We start from the raw sequence: 21,950 nt of genomic DNA on the forward strand, positions 1-21,950 counted from the left end.
GCCCCGTGACTTCTCATTTTTGAGAGACCTTCAAGATTCACAGTGCACTTCTCATCAGAAGCCGTGGAGCTCAGAAGGCAGTGGCCGACAGCTACAGAATGCCGGACGAAAAATGCCTGTCAGCCAAGACTTGTGTCTACAGCAAAAGCATCCTTCAGACATGCAGAAATTAAGATATCATTACGTAAATAAGAGAGAGGGAATTTGTTGTTCGCAGACCTGCCCCACAATAAATACTAAAGGGAGTGCTTCAGGCCGAAACGAGGCATTAAGTCATAGAGGCCACGGAGAAAGGAAGAGCCGAGGCAAGACTGTGTGCCTACGTCTAAAAGTGTAGTTTTTTTTTTTAAGCAACCTTTTGTCTTTTACCTGGTTTAAAGGACAATTGCATAAGATAAGACAATCTTAATTAATTTAAATACAGTTTAAATAGAACTGTACTGATGGGCTTTTAATGTATAAAGAGGTAATTTGTATTACAGTAGTGCAGAGGAGGGGAAAGGGAGCAGACGGCGTATCCTGGAGTAAAATTTCTCTGTACTATTACAGTTAAGTTCATATTAACCCAGACTGGATTGCTTTAAGTTAAGGTGTTAATTATAATGTCTAGGCAACTACTAGGAAAGTCTCTAAAAAAGTACAGAAAAAGAAACAAGGGAATTAAAGTGGTGCACTAAAAAATATCTAACACAAAGGAAGACTGTAAGGGAAGAATATAGGAACAGCGGTACAAGATCTATCAAAAATAAGCAAAATGGCAAATAAGAATCCTGCCTTATCAGTAATTATTTTATGTAACCGGATTAAACACTTGAATTAAAAGGCAGAGATGGGGGCACCTGGGTGGCTCCGCAGGTTGAGTGACTCTTGCTCCAGTCTCAGGTTTTGGTCTCAGGGTTGTGAGTTCAACCTGTGTTGAGCCTTCTTAAAAAAATAAAAAAGGCAGAGGTAGTCTTTAGATTAAAAGACAACAAGTAAGAGGAAGAAGAACAATGTGCCTTGTAAGTAGTAAACAGACAAGAGCTCAAGGGCTGTGCTAGGGTCAGACAGAACAGACGTTAAGACAAAGATTCAGAGACCTAGAAGAACATTTTACAATGGTAAGGAGTGACTCGCAAGATGCATCAGCATAAGTGTAGTCACACTTAGTAACGGGTCCCGGATTACAGAGATGAAATTCGTGATGAGCTCAAAGGGAGAAGTGGATGGCTGTGATTTTGGAGACCTTGCGCCGCTTTCAGTGACCGACACAAGCAGACGTGATTAGCCGCGGATAGAGACCCCGCACCGCGGACCAGCCAGACCTGACATTTATGGACTGTTTCCCCCAAAGCGCGCGGAGTTCACACCCTCTCCTCCAGTGCACGGGGGGCATCCTTCAGCCCAGAGTGTCTGCTAGGCCATAAACAAAAGCCTCAGTGAATTTAAAAGGATTGAAATAATACAAAATATGTTCTCCAGCCACAATGGGATGAAATTAGAAAAATCAGTGATAGAAGGAAATTTGGAAAATTCACAAGTTTGTGAAGATCAAACACTGTCCTCAGGAGCCACCGCGTCACAGAAGAAGACACAGGGTGTTGGGTTGTAAGCTCCCTGGGAGCTTCCTGGGCATTGGTCGGACGCTAGGCTCTGTTTGGAGGGCAGGGAGAGACGGACTGAAGAGCGGGCTGCTGCAGAGTGGTAGGCGGCGGGTTTCATAAGCAAAACAACTTAACAAGTGAGGCCGGCTGGAGCCGCTGCAGGACTCACGGGTCTCAGTGTCCGCTCGCCACTCCTTACAAAGTTTCCGTAGAGGCCTTGACTGGCTTCAGTCACCTGTACTGCCCAGATGGTCTCAGGACCGCATCGATCTCTCGAGGCTGTCCCTACACTTGCTGCGGCTTTTGGGAGAGGAGAATCCAAGTGGAACCCACATTCCAAGGACAGGGCGGCGGTGAGGAGGTGCCGATTGCCTGCGTCCAGGTCTCCGGTTAACTGGGAATCTCATCTTCTTGATGATCTCCCTCAACAAAGGGAGAGTAGAAAAATAAGATAAATGAAAATAGCCCAATATGCCAAAACGTAAGGGATGCGGTAAGAGCTGGCCTGGGGGGGGACTTACAGCTGTGAATACCTGTTTAAGAAAGATCTCAAATCGTTAGCCTAATATTTCACTTTAAGAATTCAGGAACAAAAAATAAAGAGCAAACAAAACCCAAAGCAAGCAGAAAGAAGAAAATAACAAAGATTAGATCAAAGATTGGTTCTCTGAAAAGATCAGCAAAACTGACCAAACTTGAGCGAGACTGACCAAGAAAAAAAGGAAAGACTCAAAATTACTGAAATCAAGAATGAAAGAAGGGATGTTACTACTGACTTTGCAGAGATAAAAAGTATCGTAACGGAATGCTATGAATAATTGTATACCCAAAATTAGGTGATTTATTTTTTTTTTCAAGATTTTGTTTATTTGACAGAGAGAGACACAGCAAGAGAGGGAACACAAGCAGGGGAGTGGGAGAGGGAGAAGCAGGCTTCCTGCCAGGCAGGGAGCCTGATGTGGGGCTTGATCCCAAGACTCTGGGATCATGACCTGAGCCAAAGGCAGATGCTTAACGTCTGAGCCACCCAGGTGCCCCCCAAATTGGGTAATTTAAATAAGATGGAGAAATTTGTAGAAAGACACAAATAACTGAAATTGACTTAAGAAGAAACAAAAAATCTGCATAGGTTTACAATAAGTAAAGAAATTGTATTAGTAGTTTAAACATTTCCCACAAGAGTAAATCCTGGCCCAGATGGCTTCACTGGTGAATTCTATCAAGCACTCAAGGTTCTGATCCTTCCCACACCCTTTGAAAAGACATAGAAGGGCACCTGGGTGGCTCAGTTGGTTAAGGGTCTGCCTTTAGCTTGGGTCATGATCCCAGGGTCCTGGGATCGAGCCCCACGTTGGGCTCCCTGCTCAGCGGGGAGTCCGCTTCCTCCTGTCCCTCTGCTGCTCCCCCTGCTTGTGCACGCGCGTACTCTCTCTCTCTCAAATAAATAAATTTAGAGAAAAATCTTAAAAAAAAAAAAAAGAAATAGAAGAGGAAGGAATACTCTAACTTATTCTGAGATTATTATCATTATTTTTAAAGATTTTATTTATTTGACAAACAGAGACCACAAGTAGGCAGAGAGGCAGGCAGAGAGAGGAAGGGAAGCAGGCTCCCCGCAGAGCAGAGAGCCCGATGCGGGGTTCGATCCCAGGACCCTGGGACCATGACCCGAGCCAAAGGCAGAGGCTTAACCCACGGAGCCACCCAGGCGCCCCTCTGAGGTAATTATTATACTAATAACAGGATCAGACAAACACATTATAGGAAAGAAAACTACAGTATGAAATCTGTTGTGAATCTAGAAGCTAAAGTCTTTTTTTTTTTTTTTTAAAGTTTATTTATTTTTTAATCCTGTGATCATGATCTGGGCCGAAGGCAGATGCTTAACTGACTGAGCCACCCAGCTGTCCCGCAAATACACTCTTAGGATAGAAATACTCAACAAGGGGCGCCTGGGTGGCTCAGTGGGTTAAAGCCGCTGCCTTCGGCTCAGGTCATGATCTCAGGGTCCTGGGATCGAGCCCCACATCGGGCTCTCTGCTCAGCAGGGAGCCTGCTTCCTCCTCTCTCTCTCTGCCTGCCCTTCTGCCTACTTGTGATCTCTGTCTGTCAAATAAATAAATAAATCTTAAAAAAAAAAGAAATACTCAACAAACTAGAAATAGGAGGGAACGTCTTGATTTGATAAAGGATATGTATGAAACGCCTACAGCTAAGCTCTGCCTTAATGGTGAGAGACTGAATGTTTCCCGTTAAGATTGGGAGCATGACCAGGATGTTTCTGCTGTCACTGCTCCTGTTTACTCCTGGAGATTGTAGCCTGGGCAGTGAAAAGAGAAAGGGAAAAAGGTATCCAGGTTGGAAAGAAAGAGAACGGACCATGTAGAGCTGCCACCATTCTGTGCATAGAAAATCCTAAGGAATCCAGGAGAAAAGTGTTAGAATTACAAATGGGTTGAGCAAGGTTGTGGTATATAGAATTGATAGAGAAAAGTCAGTTGTATTTCTCTACACCAACCGTGAAGGAGACTGTCCTATTTGTAATCGCATCAAAAAACGAAATACGGGGGCGCCTGGGTGGCTCAGTGGGTTAAAGCCTCTGCCTTCAGCTCAGGTCATGATCCCAGGGTCCTGGGATTGAGCCCTGCATTGGGCTCTCTGCTCAGCGGGGAGCCTGCTTCCCTCTCTCTCTCTCTGCCTGCCTCTCCGTCTACTTGTGATTTCTCTCTGTCAAATAAATAAATAAAATCTTTAAAAAAAAAAAAAAAAAAACGAAATACGGCAGCACCTGCCTGGCTCAGGTGGCGGAGCATATAACTCTGACCCTTGGGGTTGCGAGTTGGAGCCCCAGGATAAACGGCGGAGGAATAAGTTGTAGCAGCCTGTGAGGCTCGTACAGTTAGCTGCAGACAGTTGTTGAAAGGGAGTAAAGGTGTCCTAAGGGCGCCCCATGTTTGTGGATTAGGAGACACCAATAATCCCCAATTAACCTAGGGATTTAGTGCACCCTTATTAAAACAAACCCTAGGTTCCCCCTCCCCCTTGCCTCGAGATAAGCTGATTCTAAAATTCACATAAAAATTCAAGGGACTCATAGGGGTCAAATTAGTCTTGGAAAGGATAAGCAGAGTTGGTGGATTCACTTCCCTTTTCCAAAACGTAATACAAAGTAATCAAGACAATGTCGTTATGGTATAACATAGGTATAGATTAATGGAATGATACTGAGCAGACAATACATTTTACATTTTTGGTCATTTGATTTTTGACAAGAGTGCCAAGTGCCGGTTCAGTGAGGGAAGAGAAGAGTCTCTCAGTTAACGGTGCTGGGAGAGCCGGGAGAGCCGGGAGAGCCGGACATCCACGCGTGAAAGCAGGAAATTAACCCCTGCCTCACACTCGCCGCAGAAGTTAACTGAAAATGGTCATAAGCCTGAATGCAAAAGCTAAAGCTATAGAACTCTTATAAGAAAATATAGACGTAAATTTTGGTGACCTTGGGAAACGGTTTCTCAGATACATTGACAGAAGTATAAGTGACAAGAAAATTAGACTTAATCAGAATTAAAACTTTGATGCTTCAGAGTGCCATCAGGAAAGTGAAGAGACGGGCATCTGGCCGGCTCGGTCAGTGGGCCGTGAGACTCTCAGTCTTGAGGTTGTAAGTTTGAGGCCCACGTTGGGCACAGAGATTCCTTAAATAAAACTTTAGGGGCGCCTGGATGGCTCACTCCATTGAGCCTCTGCCTTCAGCTCAGGTGGCCACCGCAGGGTCCTGGGATTGAGCTCTGCATTGGGCTCCCTGCTCGGCCAGGAGCCTGCTTCTCCTCTGCTTCTGCCTCTCCTCCCTGCTTGTTCTCGCTCTCAAAAAAAATAGAGTATTAAAACCCCAACAAAACGGGGGTGCCTGGGTGGCTTGTTTGGTTGAGCATCTGACCCCCCCCTTTTTTTTTAAGGCTATTTCTTTTTTTTTTTTTTTTAAGATTTTATTTATTTATTTGACAGAGATCACAAGTGGGCAGAGAGGCAGGCAGAGAGAGAGAGGGAAGCAGGCTCCCTGCTGAGCAGAGAGCCTGACATGGGGCTCGATCCCAGGACCCTGAGATCATGACCCGAGCCAAAGGCAGAGGCTTAAGTCCCTGAGCGCCCAACTCTTGATTTCAGCTCAGGTCATGGTCTTAGGGTCTGAGTCGAGCTTGGGTTGGGCTCTGCGCTCAGTGCAGAATATGCTTAGGGTTGTCTCTTTCTCTCCCTTTCCCTCTGCCCCTCCTCCCTGCTTGGAGGTACGCTTTCTCCCAAATAAATCTTGGAAAAAAAAATATCAGAACATACTGTTGATTGCCATGGAGGAGGTTTGGGGCTTGATCAAAAAAGGGGAAGGGGGTTAAAAGGAACAGACTAGCGGTTATAAAATAAATCAGACATGGGGATGTAATGTATAGCTCATAATACATAAGCGCTTAGTAGGAGGACAGACGGCAGCTGGATTTATAGTGGTGATCCCTTTCCTAAAAACATTACGGAGAGAAAGAGCCTGTGACTGCAGGAGCCGCGCACGGGAGGGTCTCAAGCAGACGCCCGCCTGGGCGTGCGGCCTGGGGCCCCATCTCACCACCTGGCAGATCCCACCCTGGTCTAAAGCTGGGAGTCAGACCGTACCTGACTGAGCCAGCCGGGTGCCCCAGGGGCGGTCACTTCTGAATGCATGTAAACGTTGAACCCCCGTGTTGTGTACCTGAAACTAACAGGATTGTGTGTCAGCCATATGCAGTGAAGAAAAGGCCGTCCGGCGGGCCATTGGTCAGAGGTCAGAGTGTCTTTATCTCCTGTGGCAGAACGACTGGGACCTTGGAAGTCTTTTCTTCTGATTTGTGGTCGCTGAGGGTTTCTGTGCTGAGACCGCCCCTTCCTGCACATGAGTAAGGAGAGAATGTGCAGCGTATCCCCGATGAGGATTCCTCAGCCCTTCTGCACTCCCGGCGCTGTGTGCACTTTTTGCTTGTTACGGCGCGTTGGTGGATGGTCGTCCCGTGTAAGGAAGGAGAAACTGAGGCATGGCAGGGCCACGCAGCTGCGGAGACATGGGGCAGCATTCCGGTCCCGGCTCGGTTGCCAACGTTGTGGACCCCCGTGCTTGCACCTTCCGTGGAACTTCAGCAACAGTATCTTCCTTCAGAAACAGGCTTTTGGGGATGCGCGCCTGGCTCGGACAGAGAGTGTAACTCGTGATCTCGGGGTCGAGTGCCAGCCCCACACGGGGCATAGATTGCTGAAAATAAGTTAACTTAAAAAAAATAGGCTTTTGTTTGGTAAATTTTGGGCTTTAGGTTTACTTAGTGAAAGCATTTATATACAGACCAAAGTTCTCTATTTAGACCAGATTTTATTGTGAATTTCATACTTACACCGTTCACGTTTTAGTGGTTTGGTATCTCGGGTGAGTTGTGATGGGCTCCTGTACTCTCTGTTTCCAAAGTTGGGGTCACAGAACACAGTACTGTGGGTTGATTAGTTCAGCCTGCAGACAAGAAGAAATCATTAACCAGCATGTTATTCCAGAAGAAGGACCAGGGGCCGTAATTCTGGAAATGCAGGAGCTTTTATCGAAGCCTCTCCACAGAGTGCGTTCTTTGTGACCTACTGGGCACAAATTGTAGCTCGTTTCTGGGCAGTGGTTTTGGGCTAGTCCAGGTTACTCATTAGTTCGCCGAGCTCTAAGTTCGTCGTGGGTCGGATCGCCCGCTAGGAGCTCAGTGCCCTCAGCGGCTGCCCGACCTGCTGGCTTAGATAGAGACACACGGGGTGGCAGAGACCAGAATGTCTTCACCGCGGAGCAGGTCAAGCCCAGTGAGGCTCATCGCTGTAGCCCAGTTACTCTTGTCGACAAATTTTCCCTTCGGAAACTGGTTTTTGAAGTCGGGGTGGGCAGTAAACCTCGCCCCATCCTGAAAGCTAATGCTTCATCTGAAAAGATGTTTTGCTAGATTTGCTCCCAGCAGTGTGGGGTGGCTTGGTTGCTCTTGGTGTCCTCTGCCTGGAGAGAGGTACAGAATGAGTGAGCAGGAACTAGCCTTTGCCAGGGAAGCACTTGCCCAACCCCGGTGGACAGGTTGCTCTGCGATGTCCTCACGTCACGGAGAATGGTGAATTGATGGTGCACCGTGGAAGGGGCCTCCTGCCTGGGCATTTGGTAAATTTAGGACATCTTTTTTTTTTTTTTTAAAGATTTTATTTATTTATTTGACAGACAGAGATCACAAGTAGACAGAGAGACAGGCAGAGAGAGAGGAGGAAGCAGGCTCCCCGCTGAGCAGAGAGCCCGATGCGGGGCTCGATCCCAGGACCCAGGGATCCTGACCCAAGCTGAAAGCAGAGGCTTTCCACTGAGCCACCCAGGCGGCCCCAATTTAGGACATCTTGTTGGTTTGAATGTGTTAACCCTTATATGGATTATTGGTCACTTGCAGTCATACTAGATTTCCTTATTTTTAATTTTTTTTTTTAAAAGATTTTCACAAGCAGGCAGAGAGGCAGGCAGAGAGAGAGAGAGGAGGAAGCAGGCTCCCTGCTGAGCAGAGAGCCCGATGTGGGGCTCCATCCCAGGACCCTGAGATCATGACCAGAGCTGAAGGCAGAGGCTTGACCCTCTGCGCCATCCAGGTGCCCCTGGATTTCCTTTAAAACTTACCTTAGACCGGCACGTTCGAGCCCAGTGCAGCAGGTGGAATTCCCCTTTGGCGTTTTCAGGGTTGATGCTTGGGGATCGCCTTGGTCAGCGGAGTCAGAGCCGCCATGTCAAGTTAAGGGCTCCATCTGTGGGCTGTGTTGTGAGGGCTGGTGCTCTTTGGCCTCCACGGTGGTGTCTCTGCGTGAGACGGTGGCCCTGGGCCATAGTCCGGGCCCAGCCCAGTGATTTGGGTGGTCTGGCCTAACCCTGAGCCCAGGGAGGCTCCCGCACTGGGCCCTCCACTGAGGTGTGTCTGTGCACCATCTTGTGAGTTCCCCTCTTGCTGGGAGTCCCTGCGTGTGCTGATGGGCTCCTCCCCTCGAGAGGGAACCCCACTCATCCTGCCCAGCCTCTTTGTCTCTGTTGGTCACCAGCCAGCCCTGGGGGGGGGGGCGGACTGTGCAAGGCTGTTGAGGTGGGGGAGGATCAGGTGGGGGCAGGGACAGGAAGTGCCTGGGAGACTGAGGTCACTGTGGCAGCAGGCGTGAGGGGCACTCCACCCTGTTGGGAGAGGTCGGGGGTGGCTTGAGGCTGCCATCCTCACTGCTTAGTTGGAAGGGGGAGGGGGAGGGGACGCGGCTGCGGAGGACTCAGGGTGGGGGGAGAAGGGCATGGCTAGGGGTTCCAGAGAATCTCTTTGGGTCCCCCTTACGGGAGGGTGGTGCACAGTGCGCGGGACCTCGTGCGCAGGCCGCGCTGGAGGCGTGGATGGCCCCCTCCGCCCGTGGAAGAGACTCGGGGTCGTGCAGGGGAAGCTGTGGTCAGATGCACCCGAGGACCCAGCCGGGCAGCGTCCAGCTTCGGCGTGAGCATCCCTGCCCTCGGGTCCGCTGCCTCACGAGGCGGTCTCCTCTTCCGTTCTCCTCTTCGTCGTGCAGTAAAACAGGAGGCGTCCCGGGAAACCTGGGCCTGGAGGTGCGCGAGTTACGCTAAGGGGAACACCCTCGCCACTTCACCGGGGTGATGGCCCCAGAGGCCCTTCCACGTGCCCTTTCCCGTTCACCTCCCCCAAACCTACTGCCATCGTTGGGTACCTCTGCACCCCTTACGGGTCTCTCACACGGGTGCCCCCTGAACGCTGTGCTTCGGTCTTGCGCGTTTCTAAACATTTCCTGTCCTTCAGTATTTCTGTCTGCCTTCCTTCCTTTTCCGCACAGCAGTCTGTTGAAGACCCAGGGCGTGTAAGGGGCCTTACGTTGGGAACCCCTAGTGGGGTCCCCCGTGCTCTTGGCCGTCTGGCAGCTGGGGACGGAGGCCAGATCACACGTAGCTGACACCTTGGCCAGACTCGAGGTGCTGCCCTGCCACTCCGGGGGCTCGTGCTGTGTCTGCCGACGCCCGTGACCTAGCTGTGCGCCTCCCTGCTCTGTCCCAGGCAGTCCTTTGGGAGGACGCCCGATGGCGGTCGGCCCGGCCCTTCCACGGACGTGTTGGCATGCTCGGACCGCGAGCCCCTTCCCTTCCTGAGCGGCGGCCTGGGGGCGCTTCATGTGGAAGAGGCGGGACAGCTGCCAGTTGCCAAGTTAATTTGTTCCTTAATGTCCTCAACTAATGAGGTGCTATGTTTTTAAATAAAATTTTGAACTCACGGATTTAAATGTTTTTGTGAATTTTGGCCACGGCACTTTTTATCCTTTTTGAAGCTCGGGCTGTTCCCCCTTTGGCTCATGGCGTCTCTCCGCTGGGTGCCGAGTGTTCCCGACGTGGCCCTGGTGGTCTGCGCGCTTCGAGAGTCAAGTCCAGGCTTGCCGTGGGCCTCGCCCAGTCGTGGGTTCGGCAGTTTTGCCGGGAAGCCGGGCGTCCTGTAGTGTGACATGGTGCTCCCGGAGCACAGCCTGGAGGTGCGGGTGCGCACGGCCAGCGACATCGTCTCGTTCTGAGCCTCCTCCGAGGACAGCTGGAGGGGACGCACGTGCGCATCTCGAGGGGAAAATGCCTCACGAGGCCCTTGTGGACTCTAGCTCAGGTCGGGACAGCCGGGCTTTTCTCCTGAAGCTCGTCCGCCCCAGGATCTCGAGGACGCTGGGGCTGCCTGGGTAGGCTACATCCTGATCACTTGTGACCTTCATCCTGTTGCACCAGGACAGGCTCTGAGCCCGCCACCGTCAGTGTGGTGACGGGGACACCTGGCCCAGCGCCGCTCCTGCCCCGCCGGCCGCGGCAGTGCTCCCCGTCTGTGCCACCGCCTGCGCCACCGCCTGCGCGCTTCCCCCTTTCCTCACCTCCGTGCGGCTCCTCGGCTGTCCCCGGAAGCCTCGGTGCCCGCTCGCTGCCGTGGACTGTCGCCGGGGGCCTGCGGCACGCCCATGGCGCTCTGGACCCTCGCCCTCGGTCAGGTTTGCGCCGGGCGCGCTGGGGGCTGACTGTGCTGGATGGAGAGTCCGGGTCGCACGTTTCTCGCGCAGGGCTCGGCTGTCACGTTTGCTTCTGTGGCGCGGCGAGGCCGACCCTGAGGGTCTTCGATTTTCCTTCTCGCGAGAGCTGCTCGCGCTTCTTCGGTGTTCAGAGGACTTTTCCCTTTGCAGTCGGGCACTGTCATTAAAGTAGGTGTCGGTTTGTGTTATTTGGGGTCAGGACTCCCAGGTACAGGTGTGGAGGTTTCGGGAAGGCCTCTGGGTGACCGCCGTGGTCTGTCCTGCTGCCGCGCTGGCCTTTCCCTTTGGGGCTCTGCTGGCCCCAGGGTGTGTCTCGCTCCACCTCGGCGTTCGCGACTTTTTTCTTGAGTCCTTCATCGCGTCCTTCGTTTCTGCGTGGTCAGTGACGTTCCTGGTGTCTTCTCCTGTCAAGACCTCTGTTCCTTTGTTCTCGTATTCCTGCTGGGTTAGTCTTCGTTTCTGGAATGTTTATTTCTGATCTACTTGACTTCTGTTACTGACAGCTGAATTTTTCTAGTGGACTGTGTTTTCTTCGTGTCTCTCCGCATACTTTGAAGGAGAGGGCTCTGCTTTTGCTTGCTGCTGGCGGGGGGTCTTCCCGGGGCACTTTCCTTGTTCGTGGGGCTGCTGTTCTGCTCCCGCGGCCTCCGTTCTGACGTCCGCTCCCGTGGGAGGTGAGCCCGGTACTCGCTGTGGCTGACGCGTATGTGAGGGCAGTTTTCTGAGCTGATGGTGGAGGCCAGGGTCCGTGGGGGGGCTTTCCCGCAGCGCTCCCCGGCTGCTGCCTCGGCGACCGCTTTCGCAGGTTCCCGGGCTTGCCCTGCTTCCCCGGGCCTTCCCCGACCCTCCGCTCGTCCGCTGCTCGGCGGGACTCGGAGCAGGCCCGGGGTGCGCGCGGCGGGCGGCGGCTGCAGCTCCCCCGGGCCCCACGCGCAGCCTTCTGAGCTCGCGCCCGTCCGCTTCGGGCCTCCCTCCCTCCGCTCCGGCGGGCCGACCGCTCTCCTCTCTCCGACTCGGCCGATGAGCCGCGCGGCGGCCCGTGGCCTTGGGGGTTTTCCCGGGTGACGGCAGCTGCCCCCGAGCGGAGAGTCGGGCCCCGCGCGCCTGGCTCTCCGCCCCCCCGCGTGTGTGCCCGTGCCCCTGTCCAGGGACGCCTCGCCGGCCGTGGCGGGACAGAAGCGCGTGGTCGTGTGTCTGCTGTGAAGCGGCGGCTGCGGGGAAGCTCTGGTGCGAGGCCGCCGCCCCCTCGGTCGTGTTGTGCAGCCGCCGCCCGGCTCGCCTGTGTTTTCCCGCCCGTCCTGGTGGTCACGCCTCTGGCTTCCCGCGCTTCTGGTTTGATTGGACGCGTTCCAGCCCCGGCTCATACCCGCGGCTCCTGCGACAGCTGGTCCCGCTCATTTAGCGTCGCTTCTAAGCCCGCCGCCGCCCAGGCTTCCCCTGAGCCCCGCTCCGGACCGACCCCTTCCGGCTGCGCCGCACGGGCTCCTGCCCCTCGGGCTGTCGGGCCCTGTAGGGCCGCGTAGGTGCGGCCGGGCGGAAGTGGATCCCTGTACGGTGAGAAGCGCGCGGGCACAAGGGGTCACGGGCACGCACTCGCGGGCGCACGCTCACCCAGACACACATCCGTGCTCGCACTCGGGCACGCTTGGCCGCACACGCCTGCGCAGCGGTTTGCCGTGGGTCAAGCTGCCTGTCGTCAGCAGGGGCCGCCGGGGCGCCGTGCTCATGGCCAGCCGCGCCAGGCCGGGAAAGCCGGGTTTGGCAGAGATAACCCTGTGTCGGAAACCGTCGGCCCTCGACCTGCCGCCCTGGGCCGTTAAAGCCCACTGCTCTCACCTGTTCCCCTGTCCCTTCCCCGACCTTCAGGGAGCCTTTGGCCGCTCCTTCTGTTACTCCCGCGACCAGCTCTGGCCTGCGTGACACCAGGGCCGGTGCCGGTGCCTGCCTGCGCCCCTCGCTCCCCAGAGCCGGCCGCCGTGCGTGTTCTGTTCAAGGTCTCCTGCCCTCCCCCCGCCTGGAACAGTGACTCCCCAAGCGCAGGAAGTGTCGTTTTAACCTACCTCTTGGCACTCAGATGGCGCCTGGTGAGTGAGCCGGCCGCATGGCCCTGTCCTGACCAGCTGCTCTGCCCGGGGCTTTCTAGGGCCCTGTGTTTTAGCGAGTTGGTAGTAAAAGAAGAGGGATGTTCTGGGCGTGTCCCGGACAGGAGGAGGTTGCTTTGCTGGAGGAGGGGACGTAAGTTCCACGAGGGGAGGCACAGGAGGGCTGAGCGTGTGGAGAGCATTTCTGGAGGACACGGACGCGCCCTGTGTCTGGACAGCTGTAGAGCGCGTGGGGCTGGCGGTGCTGGGGGGGCTGCTCTGGAGGCCTTTGCTCCCCCTGCGAATGTGGTGGCGGTGCCAGGACTAGCCAGGAGACGGTGCTCCATAGGGAACCTCGTTCCTGCTCCCATGCAGTGGGGGGTTTACGGAGATGTGCTCTCGTCTACAACTCACCGTGTCCCGTGGGAGGAGTCGTTCCTTCTATTTCTACAGTACTTGTCAACTGTGTAGCCCTAGAAGGTCTCCCACGCTCTCTAGGCTTCCCTTTCCACACTTGGCCACGGTGGAGTGAACCCGAGCGTGGCCTGATGGCCGTTCTTCCTCTGACACGCTCCACGCGCAGATGTCGTGGGGTTGGGTCCGGTGCAGCGTCTGGGGCTGTCAGGCGTGTGACGTGCGCTGCATCTCCTTTGCACGTGGTGCGGAAGGCTTCCCAGATCTCCTCCCAGATGGTAGAAGTGGATTTACCAGACTTCGTAGGTTGGTGCATTTCATAGAGAAAATTAGAAGCATATTATGGTTAAAACTTCATACTTTTAAAAATTGCCTGTGGCAGTAACAGTCCATTTTAGGAATAAACTTTTAGCTGATAATGACTCACTGTGGAAAGTGTTCAGCAGGTGTTTTGAGTGTTCTCGGTTCCAGAACTGTGGCAGAAGGTGGGATTGAAAATGGCTCTGTAGAGCCCTCCTGTCCTGCTGTGGCTGCGTTCCTGTGTGGTGCTTTTACGGACTTGCCCTGTTTTGACCCGGGGGCCCTGCGTGAGGCCCCAGCTTCTGTCCCAACCACTTCCCTGCGGGTTTCGGCTGCTGGGAGATTGCTTCTTTCCTTGCCTCCTAGAAGCAGTGGTTCTGCCTTTGATTCTGACGTGTTGGTCTTGTCAGGGGACAGATGTTTGCATAGAAACCAGTTAAAGTAAAAATGCATTTGTGTTCTCTTTTTTTAGGTAAAAGTAAAGAAGCAGAAATAAAGAGAATAAACAAGGAACTGGCAAACATTAGATCAAAATTTAAAGGTAAGTATGTTCAGTCTTTTTCATAAAAAGGGCTTTTTTTTTTTTTAAAGGTTTTATTTACTTATGTGACTGACGGAAATCACAAGTGGGCAGAGAGGCAGGCAGAGAGAGAGGAGGAAGCAGGCTCCGCGCTGAGCAGAGAGCCTGATGCGGGGCTCGATCCGAGGACCCTGAGACCATGACCTGAGCCGAAGGCAGAGGCATAACCCTCTGAGCCACCGAGGCGCCCCCAAAATGGGCTTTTATAAATTTAATATAGCAGGGAGTAGCCTTCTGATGCCATTTTAATTCTTATAAACCAAAGTTCTGAGCACAATTACTCTCTGTAATTACTTTCTGTAATGGCTGTGTTACAGTTAAAATGTATGTGGGGCGCCTGGGGGGCTCAGTCATTAAGCATCTGCCTTGGACTCAGGTCATGATCCCAGGCTCCTGGGATTGAGCCCTGCATCGGGCTCCCTGCTCTGTGGGAAGCTTGCTTCTCCCTCTCCCACTCCCCCTGCTTGTGTTCCGTCTCTCTCTGTGTCTTTCTCTGTCAAATAAATAAATAAAATCTTAAAAAAAAAAAGAAATCTGCTTAAAAGATTTTATTTATTTATTTATATTTATTTATTTATTTTTTTAAAAAGATTTTATTTATTTGACAGAGAGAGAGAAATCACAAGGAGGCAGAGAGGCAGGCAGAGAGAGCGAGGGGAGGAAGCAGGCTCCCTGCGGAGCAGAGAGCCCGACGTGGGGCTCGATCCCAGGATCCTGGGATCATGACCTGAGCCGAAAAGGCAGAGGCTTTAACCCACTGAGCCACCCAGGCGCCCCTAGTTTTTTATTTATGAGACAGACAGAGTGAGCGAGCGAGTGAGTGCGAGGGGCAGAGGGAGAGGGAGAGAATCTCACGCAGATTCCCTGCGGAGTGCGGAGCCCGATGCTGGGTGGTGCAACCCTGAGATCAGGACCTGGTGAAATCAGAGGGTCAGACGGTCAGCTGACTCGGCCACCCAGTGCCCCAGAAGTGAGATGTGTTTGAAGTCAAGCCATTGCTTGCTCTTGACGTTGACAGCTCATGTAGAATTAACCAGGTCAGGTGGCCCCTCGCGGGACACAGCCTTGTCCCTGACCCAGTGCAAGGTGGAGGTCTCAAAGAGAGGTGCTGCCGGAGGCTGCTCGTGGGTCTGGGGTGCGGGTAAGTAGCAGCTCCCATACGGAAGCCGTTTGGCTTTGTGGATGAGGCGTGGACGTGACCTAACCCTCTCCGTAGACCGCCACTTCCCCTGAGAAAAGACCCCCCTTTTGAAGAACTGTCAGGCGCAGGATTTTAGTCTTGACTGGAGAGCCTTAGTTGGAAGCCTTTGCTTTTTCTGCGTTTGAGATCCGGTTCAAGTGTCCGCGCAGCCCGGAATTAGCGAGTGGAGGAGAGGGCTAGGCCTGAGTCTAAGAGCTGGAGGGCTGGGTGGCAGGCAGAATTTCTAGGAATGGATGGCTTCTCAGGACTTGAGAATGGATATCCTGTGTTATTAAGTGATGCAAAAACTAGTGGAATTTGGGTATTTCCGCTGCTTTATTTCAGGGCTTGTGGCTGACAGCTCTCCCCGACCTAGCCCTCCTCTGCTACAAAAGTAACTGAACTTGCAAAGGGGTTGTTCTGGCTACAGGACATGGCTCGGAATCTCAGGCCACAGGCCTTGGAAGTCAGGGAAGAGGGGAGGGCAGTCCAGGTCCAATGGGCAAGTGCTGGTGAGGCAGGCAAGGAGGCTGGAGGCAGCCTCTGCTGGCCTTGCCCTTGCCCAGAGTGTTGGGACACTGGCTCTGAGGAGAAGCATGTTCGTGGCTTTCTTAGCCAATGAAGCTCTTCAGGGCCCTGGGGGACCCAGCAACGCATCCCTCCTCCAGTCCGTGCCCACAGGCACCCTGCCATGCTTGTGGCTGTACACACTCACACTCACATCCACTCCATACACGCGGAGGGCTCTGAAGGTCTGGATCCAGAGCCTGGACCCTGGAATGTCTCTGGACTGGCAGCCGGCAGGACAGGTCCACGGCAGATGGCGCTGCCAGGGTCGTGGGTCCTCTGCATTGCTGTCAGCTGGCTGCCTCGCAGGCATCTATCCAGTCACGGTACGTGCCCGCTGGTTGCGACAGATACGTGATAGGCATCTGGAATTCCTCTGGGCACACGGTGCGGGAGATGACTCCGGTGATGCAGGCGCGGTCCGTTTTTATGGCAGACTTACTGGGCTTGCAGAAGGGGCAGGTGGACTGGGTCTCTGGAGCGCGGGCCATCCTTCGGGGCTGGGTTCTGTTTGGAATTTCTGCACCCCACGTCTTTTCTCCTCATCGTGATGGCCTTGTTCCATGTTTTCGTATTTTTAACTGGGCCTGAAACTCCTGAAACTGTGTGTGGTTTGCTTTTGCACATGTGTACGCACACATTGGAATATGTGTGTGTGTGTGTGTGTGTGTGCGTGCGCATGTATTTTGGGGGGTCTGTAACTTTTATTGCTCAGATATTTTTAGAAAAAAAATTTTTTTAAAGATTTTATTTACTTATTTGACAGACGGAGATCACAAGTAGGCAGAGAGTCAGGCAGAGAGAGAGGGGGAAGCAGGCGCCCCACTGAGCAGAGAGCCCGATGTGGGGCTCGATTCCAGGACCCTGAGATCATGACCTGAGCTGAGGGCAGAGAATTAACCCACTGAGCCACCCAGGCGCCCCTAGAAATTTGTTTTTGTTAAGATTTTATTTCTTTAGATTCATAGTGAAATTGAGAAGAAGGTACAGAAATTTGCTGCATGCCCCTGCCGCCATCCATGGCTCCCCATTACCGACATCGCACCAGGCTCGTGCCTTTGTTGCAGCTGATGAACCTACGTGGACACATCGTCGTTGTCATCGTCTTCTTTTTGTTTTTTGATTTTTTTTTTTAGATTTTATTCATTTATTTGTCAGAGAGAACGGGAACACAAGCAGGGGGAGAGGGAGAAGCAGACTCCCCACTGAGCAGGCAGCCTGACACGGGGCTGGATCCCAGAACCCTGGGATCATGACCCGAGCCACCCATGCACCCCTAGACCCAGAGTCCACAGCCGACTCGCGCTGTGCGTTCTGTGGTTCTGCACGAAGGGCTGATGGTATGTAACCACCATCATGGCGGCAGGCAGGTACTTTTACTGCCCTGAAAATCCTTTGTGCTCTGCCTGTTCCTCCGTTCCTTCCCCTCAAACCCTGGCCGCCCCTTCTTTTACCGTCTCCGTGGTTTTGCCTTTCCCAGAAGCTCAGGACGTGGCCTTTCCGACCAGCCTCCTCCCCGCGGTCAGGTGCCCGCAAGCTCCTTCCCACGGCTTCACGGCTCCTCTCTTTGTCACGGATGCACAGGCCAGGGTCAGCCTGGGCCACCTGCCGAAGGACACCTCGGTGGCTTCCAAGCCGGGTCGGTTACGGGAGTCGCGGCACGAGCTGTAGACAAAGCTGCCGCGAGCACGCCCGGGCGGGTTTTGTGTGGACATCAGCTCCCGGCCCCTTCGGTGGAGACCGGGGGGCGTGACCGCCGGATCGCGCGGTGCCAGTGCGTGTCCTTGGGCGAGAAGCCGGCAGACGGTCTCCCAGAGTGGCCGCTCCACCGCGCGTCCCACCAGCTACGCAGATGAGCCGGCCTCTGCGGCCGCCCTGGGCTGGCTTTGGGCCGTCCCGGCAGGTGCGCGCAGGGAGCGCACGGCTGTTGTGAGGATTTATTTATTCATTTACTGGGAGGAGGGGGTCTCGCTTTCGTTTTAATCTGCGTTTCCCCGATGGCGTGTGTTGCGCGCTCGTTGGCCGTCTGTGGGTCGTCTCGGGTGAGGGCTTGTGGCTTTCATTGTCTCTCCAAAGCCAGCACGCGGGGGTCCAGAGTGAGGGCGCTCTGCCCGCCTGCAGATGTCCTCCGGCTCCGATGGGTCGTGTCACGCACCCTGTGTCTGCTCAGCTGCGGCGTGTGCTGGTGACGATCCTCTCGGGCCGGTTCTCGGTGAAGCAGGAGCTGAGGTGGGCTTGGAGGACACGGGGTTAGGAGAGAGGCGGGCCCGTGAGAACTGAAGGGAGGGAGAGGGCTGGAGGCGGGCAGAGGAGGGGCCCGTGGAGACGCCGGCCTGTTCGCGCGCGTTGGGGCGCGCGTTGGCCTGGGGGGCGTCCGCGCTGGGCGGGCACGGCTGCTTGTTGCGTCCCCTTCCTCAGCTGCGGCTTGAAGCCGAGGAGGGCAGCCCCGGACGGGACCGACCCTGCCGCTGACCCCACTCAGCAGCTCCGGTCCTTAACTGAAGGGACGGTCCGCGTCCGCTGCACGGGCTACATCTGCGTTCGGAGATCCGTAAGAATTGCTTCATAGAAAGTGAATGCCTAACGCGCTTAGTTAATCGTGTTGTCACTGAGGAAGAGTTCAGGCCCTTCGGGTGGTCAGGCTTCAGATTCTTCGTGTAAATGTGTTGGGGGCAAACAAGGCTTCTGTTGTTTCTCCTGGCTTGGTGCCTGCCTGAGCTAAGCTGTCCTAGGTGGGAAAGAGCTTCCTTCTTCTCCGTGGAGCAGTTGGCATTACTGCATGTGTGTGCCCTGACCAGGGCCCGGGACGAGAAGACCGGCCTTGGTCGTCAGGAGCGCGCACCCCGGGGCGTCTGCTGCCGTCAGGGCCGAGGAGCAAAGTCAGGTCTGCGCCATTCGGGAGAGACGCAGTGCACGCCACTAACGGACACATGCGCGTGGTCTCAGTTTTCTAGTAGCCACGTTTCAAAAAGAGAAGCAGATGGAACTAATTCTGGGGGCACCTCGCTGGTTCGGTCAGAAGAGCACGTGACTCTTGACGTGGGGCTGTGAGTTTGTGCCCCACGCTGGGTGCAGACGTTACTAAAACACAAAAAACCATAACTTAAAGAAACCTACTTTTAATTTACTCAGTCTAGTGTGCCTAAAATGTTGTCGCAGTGCGTGGTCAACAGAAAAAGGCCTCTCTTCCTATAAAGAGGTATCCTACGTGTTTTCCATGCGAGTCTTTGGACTCTGGTTGTACGCTCAGAGCACACTCGGTTCAGACCGGCCACGCTTCGGGGGCTCAGCAGCCGTGTGTGGCCGGAAGCCGCCTCGCTGGACGGTGCAGACGTCAGCCATGTCTTCTGCGGAAAACAGAAAGACACAATCCTACACAGAACTTTGAGAGTCTAACAGAGTGACAAGAAGAAAGGGGGCTTCCCGAGGCTGCTCTCGGAAGAGGTCGTGTCCACAGAAGCGAGGACAGCCCTGAGCTGTTTGTGCCTTGAGAGCGGCTGCTGACCCCGAAGAGCGAGCCACGAGACAGACATTTTGGTCTCCGTGAGGGTCGAGGCGCGCTACCTCTCAGCGTGCTGTTGCCTCCCCGGGGACACGGCCACACCTGGAGGCTGCGGTCACCACCGGGAGGGGGGCGCTGCTGCCGTCCACGGGCAGAGGTCAGGGAGGCTCCTAGCTGTCCTACCACGCACAGGGACAGATGCAGCGTGCGGCGGTGGGCAGTCCTGCTCCAGGAGAGGATCGAAGCCTGGAACCCCCCAGAAGGGGAGGGCCTGCCACGTTACACTGAGACTCTCAGAGGCAAGGCCCTCAGGGCAGGGGCGGACTGTCGTGGACGTGCAGCCGGGCTTCGGGCCCCCGAGTGCCCCACAGAACCTCAAACTTCACACCGGCTTCGGGCGAGGAGACGGCCGCTGCAGGAGGGCGCACGGGAATCCTAGACCCGACTTGTCACATGGCGTGTCCGGTGTGTGGTCGCAGTGACCGCACACGTCAGGTCAGCCCGGGCAAGAAGCAGAGGCCGAGTTACCGGGAGTCCGAGACCGGATTTCAGACACAGTACCGAAGTCAGTCTGCCATGTTTCAAGAAAAGGCGTGCTTGAACTTTTGAGCAGGACACTTCTGGTGGGAAAGGTGACGTGGCGAATCGTGCTAGGACCGGATGGACCTTCCAGAACCGAGGCCTGCAGTAGCCAGAAAGAAGTTCTCTGGGTTTCAGACAGCACCCGTGGTTGCGGAGAGATGAGTGCTCCCAGGTACGGGAGCCTGGATGCAGCACAGACGAGGGCAGACGGAGGCCGCAGAGACAGGTGTGCTGAGAGGGTCTGGGAGGTGTAACTGGTGTCCCAGGAGGACAGGAGGGAGGACATGACGGCTTGAAGATCGCGGGACGTGGTGTGTGCGGAAGGAGAGAAGGTCTGGGGTCCCCTTGACGGGGATGGGGGAAGCCCTCAGGCCAACACCGGTGAGGCATTGCCGCCGTCATTTTTTTTCTCCTAAATCCTTTGAAATCTAATTGCTAATTCTGCCTTTCTAGATTTTATGCATTGACAATTTATTTTTCTGACTTCAAAAGATTGTTAGGTATTTTCAACATTTTAATAAATTTGTGTATCTTTTAAAAAATGCATAAAACCGGGCACCTGGGTGGCTCAGTGGGTTAAGCCGCTGCCTCTGGCTCAGGTCATGATCTCAGGGTCCTGGGATCGAGTCCCGTATTGGGCTCTCTGCTCAGCGGGAGTCTGCTTACCCCCCTCTCTCTGTCTGCCTCTCTGCCTGCTTGTGATTTCTCTCTGTCAAATAAATACATAAAAAGTCTTTAAAAAATGCATAAAACTTACCGTACTGCAGTGAAACGTGTGCGTAGACACGTTACTGTGGGAATGCAGGCGTGCAGCGTCGGGTGGTCCTGGGAGTAGCCAGGCGGGGGTGCCCTGTGCTGCCAGGCGGTGGTCCGCACGGCGGACTGCCCGACTGCTGCGTGCTGACAACCAGCTGGAGGCTCTACCCTGCCAGCGTGTCTTCGAAGAATGAAGCTGAAACGGACCTTTTTCAGACAAAAATGGAGCCCACGAAATTCTGAAGGATGTGTTTCAGGTCGGAAACAAATAATCCCGGAGGAGAGGCCAGAGGTGCGGAAGCAGAGGAAAGGAGCGGCAGATACGTATGGAAATGTAGGTGACCTTTGTGCAGAAGACCTCCTTGGGAGTTACAAATACGTGTGGAATGAAGGACTTGACAGCAAACAAAAGGTGATGAAACGTGACTGTCCCAGGAACACTAGAAAGTTGCATCTCTCATCCCAAACCTTGCCTTCAAGAGAGCTGGAGGCCGATGGCTTCCCCGTGAGCTCTGGGGCCGGGGGAAAGGTGTGGGGCTTGGGCGTGTGACATGGCCCACGGGCTGTAGACAGTGTCTGTGCGCCACTTTCAAACTAAGCTCGTGGCCACTCGCCCCTTGGGGGTCTTCCTGTCGCCTCCATGAGAAGAACGTGCTTTGGGGGCTGCTGTGCGAAGAGAAGGGAGGCACCTGCACGGGCCTAGATCTGCGCTGACTGGAGGCCACCCCTGCCGATGCTCGTTAGCAAGAAGTTGGCGCTTGTCACCTAAGCCCCTGAGTTTTGGGGTGGAATGGGGTAGTTCTGTGCTGGGAGCCGGCGTGCTGTCTTGAGCCCACTGAAAACAGCTGCTGAGTTCGCGTTACAAGGCACGATGATGGCGCGTCTCTGCTCGGCTGCAGTCCACCAGACAGTAGATGCTACCGGAGTGGCCGCGGGGGGCCCCTAAGTTCTCGGGGTGCACGTGTGAATAAAGAAGTGCCCACGAAGACCTCAGGTTCCTGCGGGTGTGGCGGGACTGAACTCAACCGTGGCTTTCCGTGCGGAGCGGGACGCTCACGGGGAGGCTGCAGCGCGGGGGGCTCGTCTCCCCGGCGCGCTCGACCGTCGGCCTCACGAGACCTTCACGCACATACAGTGTACGCGATGTGCACTTCGGATTCTGGAAGCTACGCGTATTCCTGCCGCCGCCGGCACGAGCGGACAGATCGTTTCCAGCACGGCGAGTGTTTGCTTGCGCCCCGTGGCTCTCAGCCGCCTTCCTCAGCCCCCGGCAGCCACAGGCTGCCACAGGCCACGGGAGCGT

The 21,950-nt window shown here is 54.6% G+C and overlaps 1 protein-coding gene and 1 pseudogene across 6 annotated transcripts in view; both read left to right on the top strand.

Annotated features, from left to right (window-relative positions):
• Positions 1-21,950, top strand: part of AP2A2 (adaptor related protein complex 2 subunit alpha 2) — a 76,707-nt gene that overhangs the window by 20,067 nt on the left and 34,690 nt on the right. For 5 of the 6 annotated variants that reach the window (XM_044259938.1, XM_044259939.1, XM_044259943.1 and 2 more), the window contains exon 2: positions 13,953-14,021. In XM_044259938.1, coding sequence (XP_044115873.1) covers positions 13,953-14,021 — 69 coding nt within the window. Of the gene's footprint in view, positions 1-12,746; positions 12,770-13,952; positions 14,022-21,950 lie in introns of those variants that run through there. The other variant, XM_044259940.1, reaches the window with a different exon arrangement.
• On the top strand, positions 20,203-20,299 carry LOC122914909 (annotated as a pseudogene).

The sequence above is a fragment of the Neovison vison genome, chromosome 7 (assembly GCF_020171115.1).
Source record: "Neovison vison isolate M4711 chromosome 7, ASM_NN_V1, whole genome shotgun sequence".
NCBI classification, from domain to species: Eukaryota; Metazoa; Chordata; class Mammalia; order Carnivora; family Mustelidae; genus Neogale; species Neogale vison.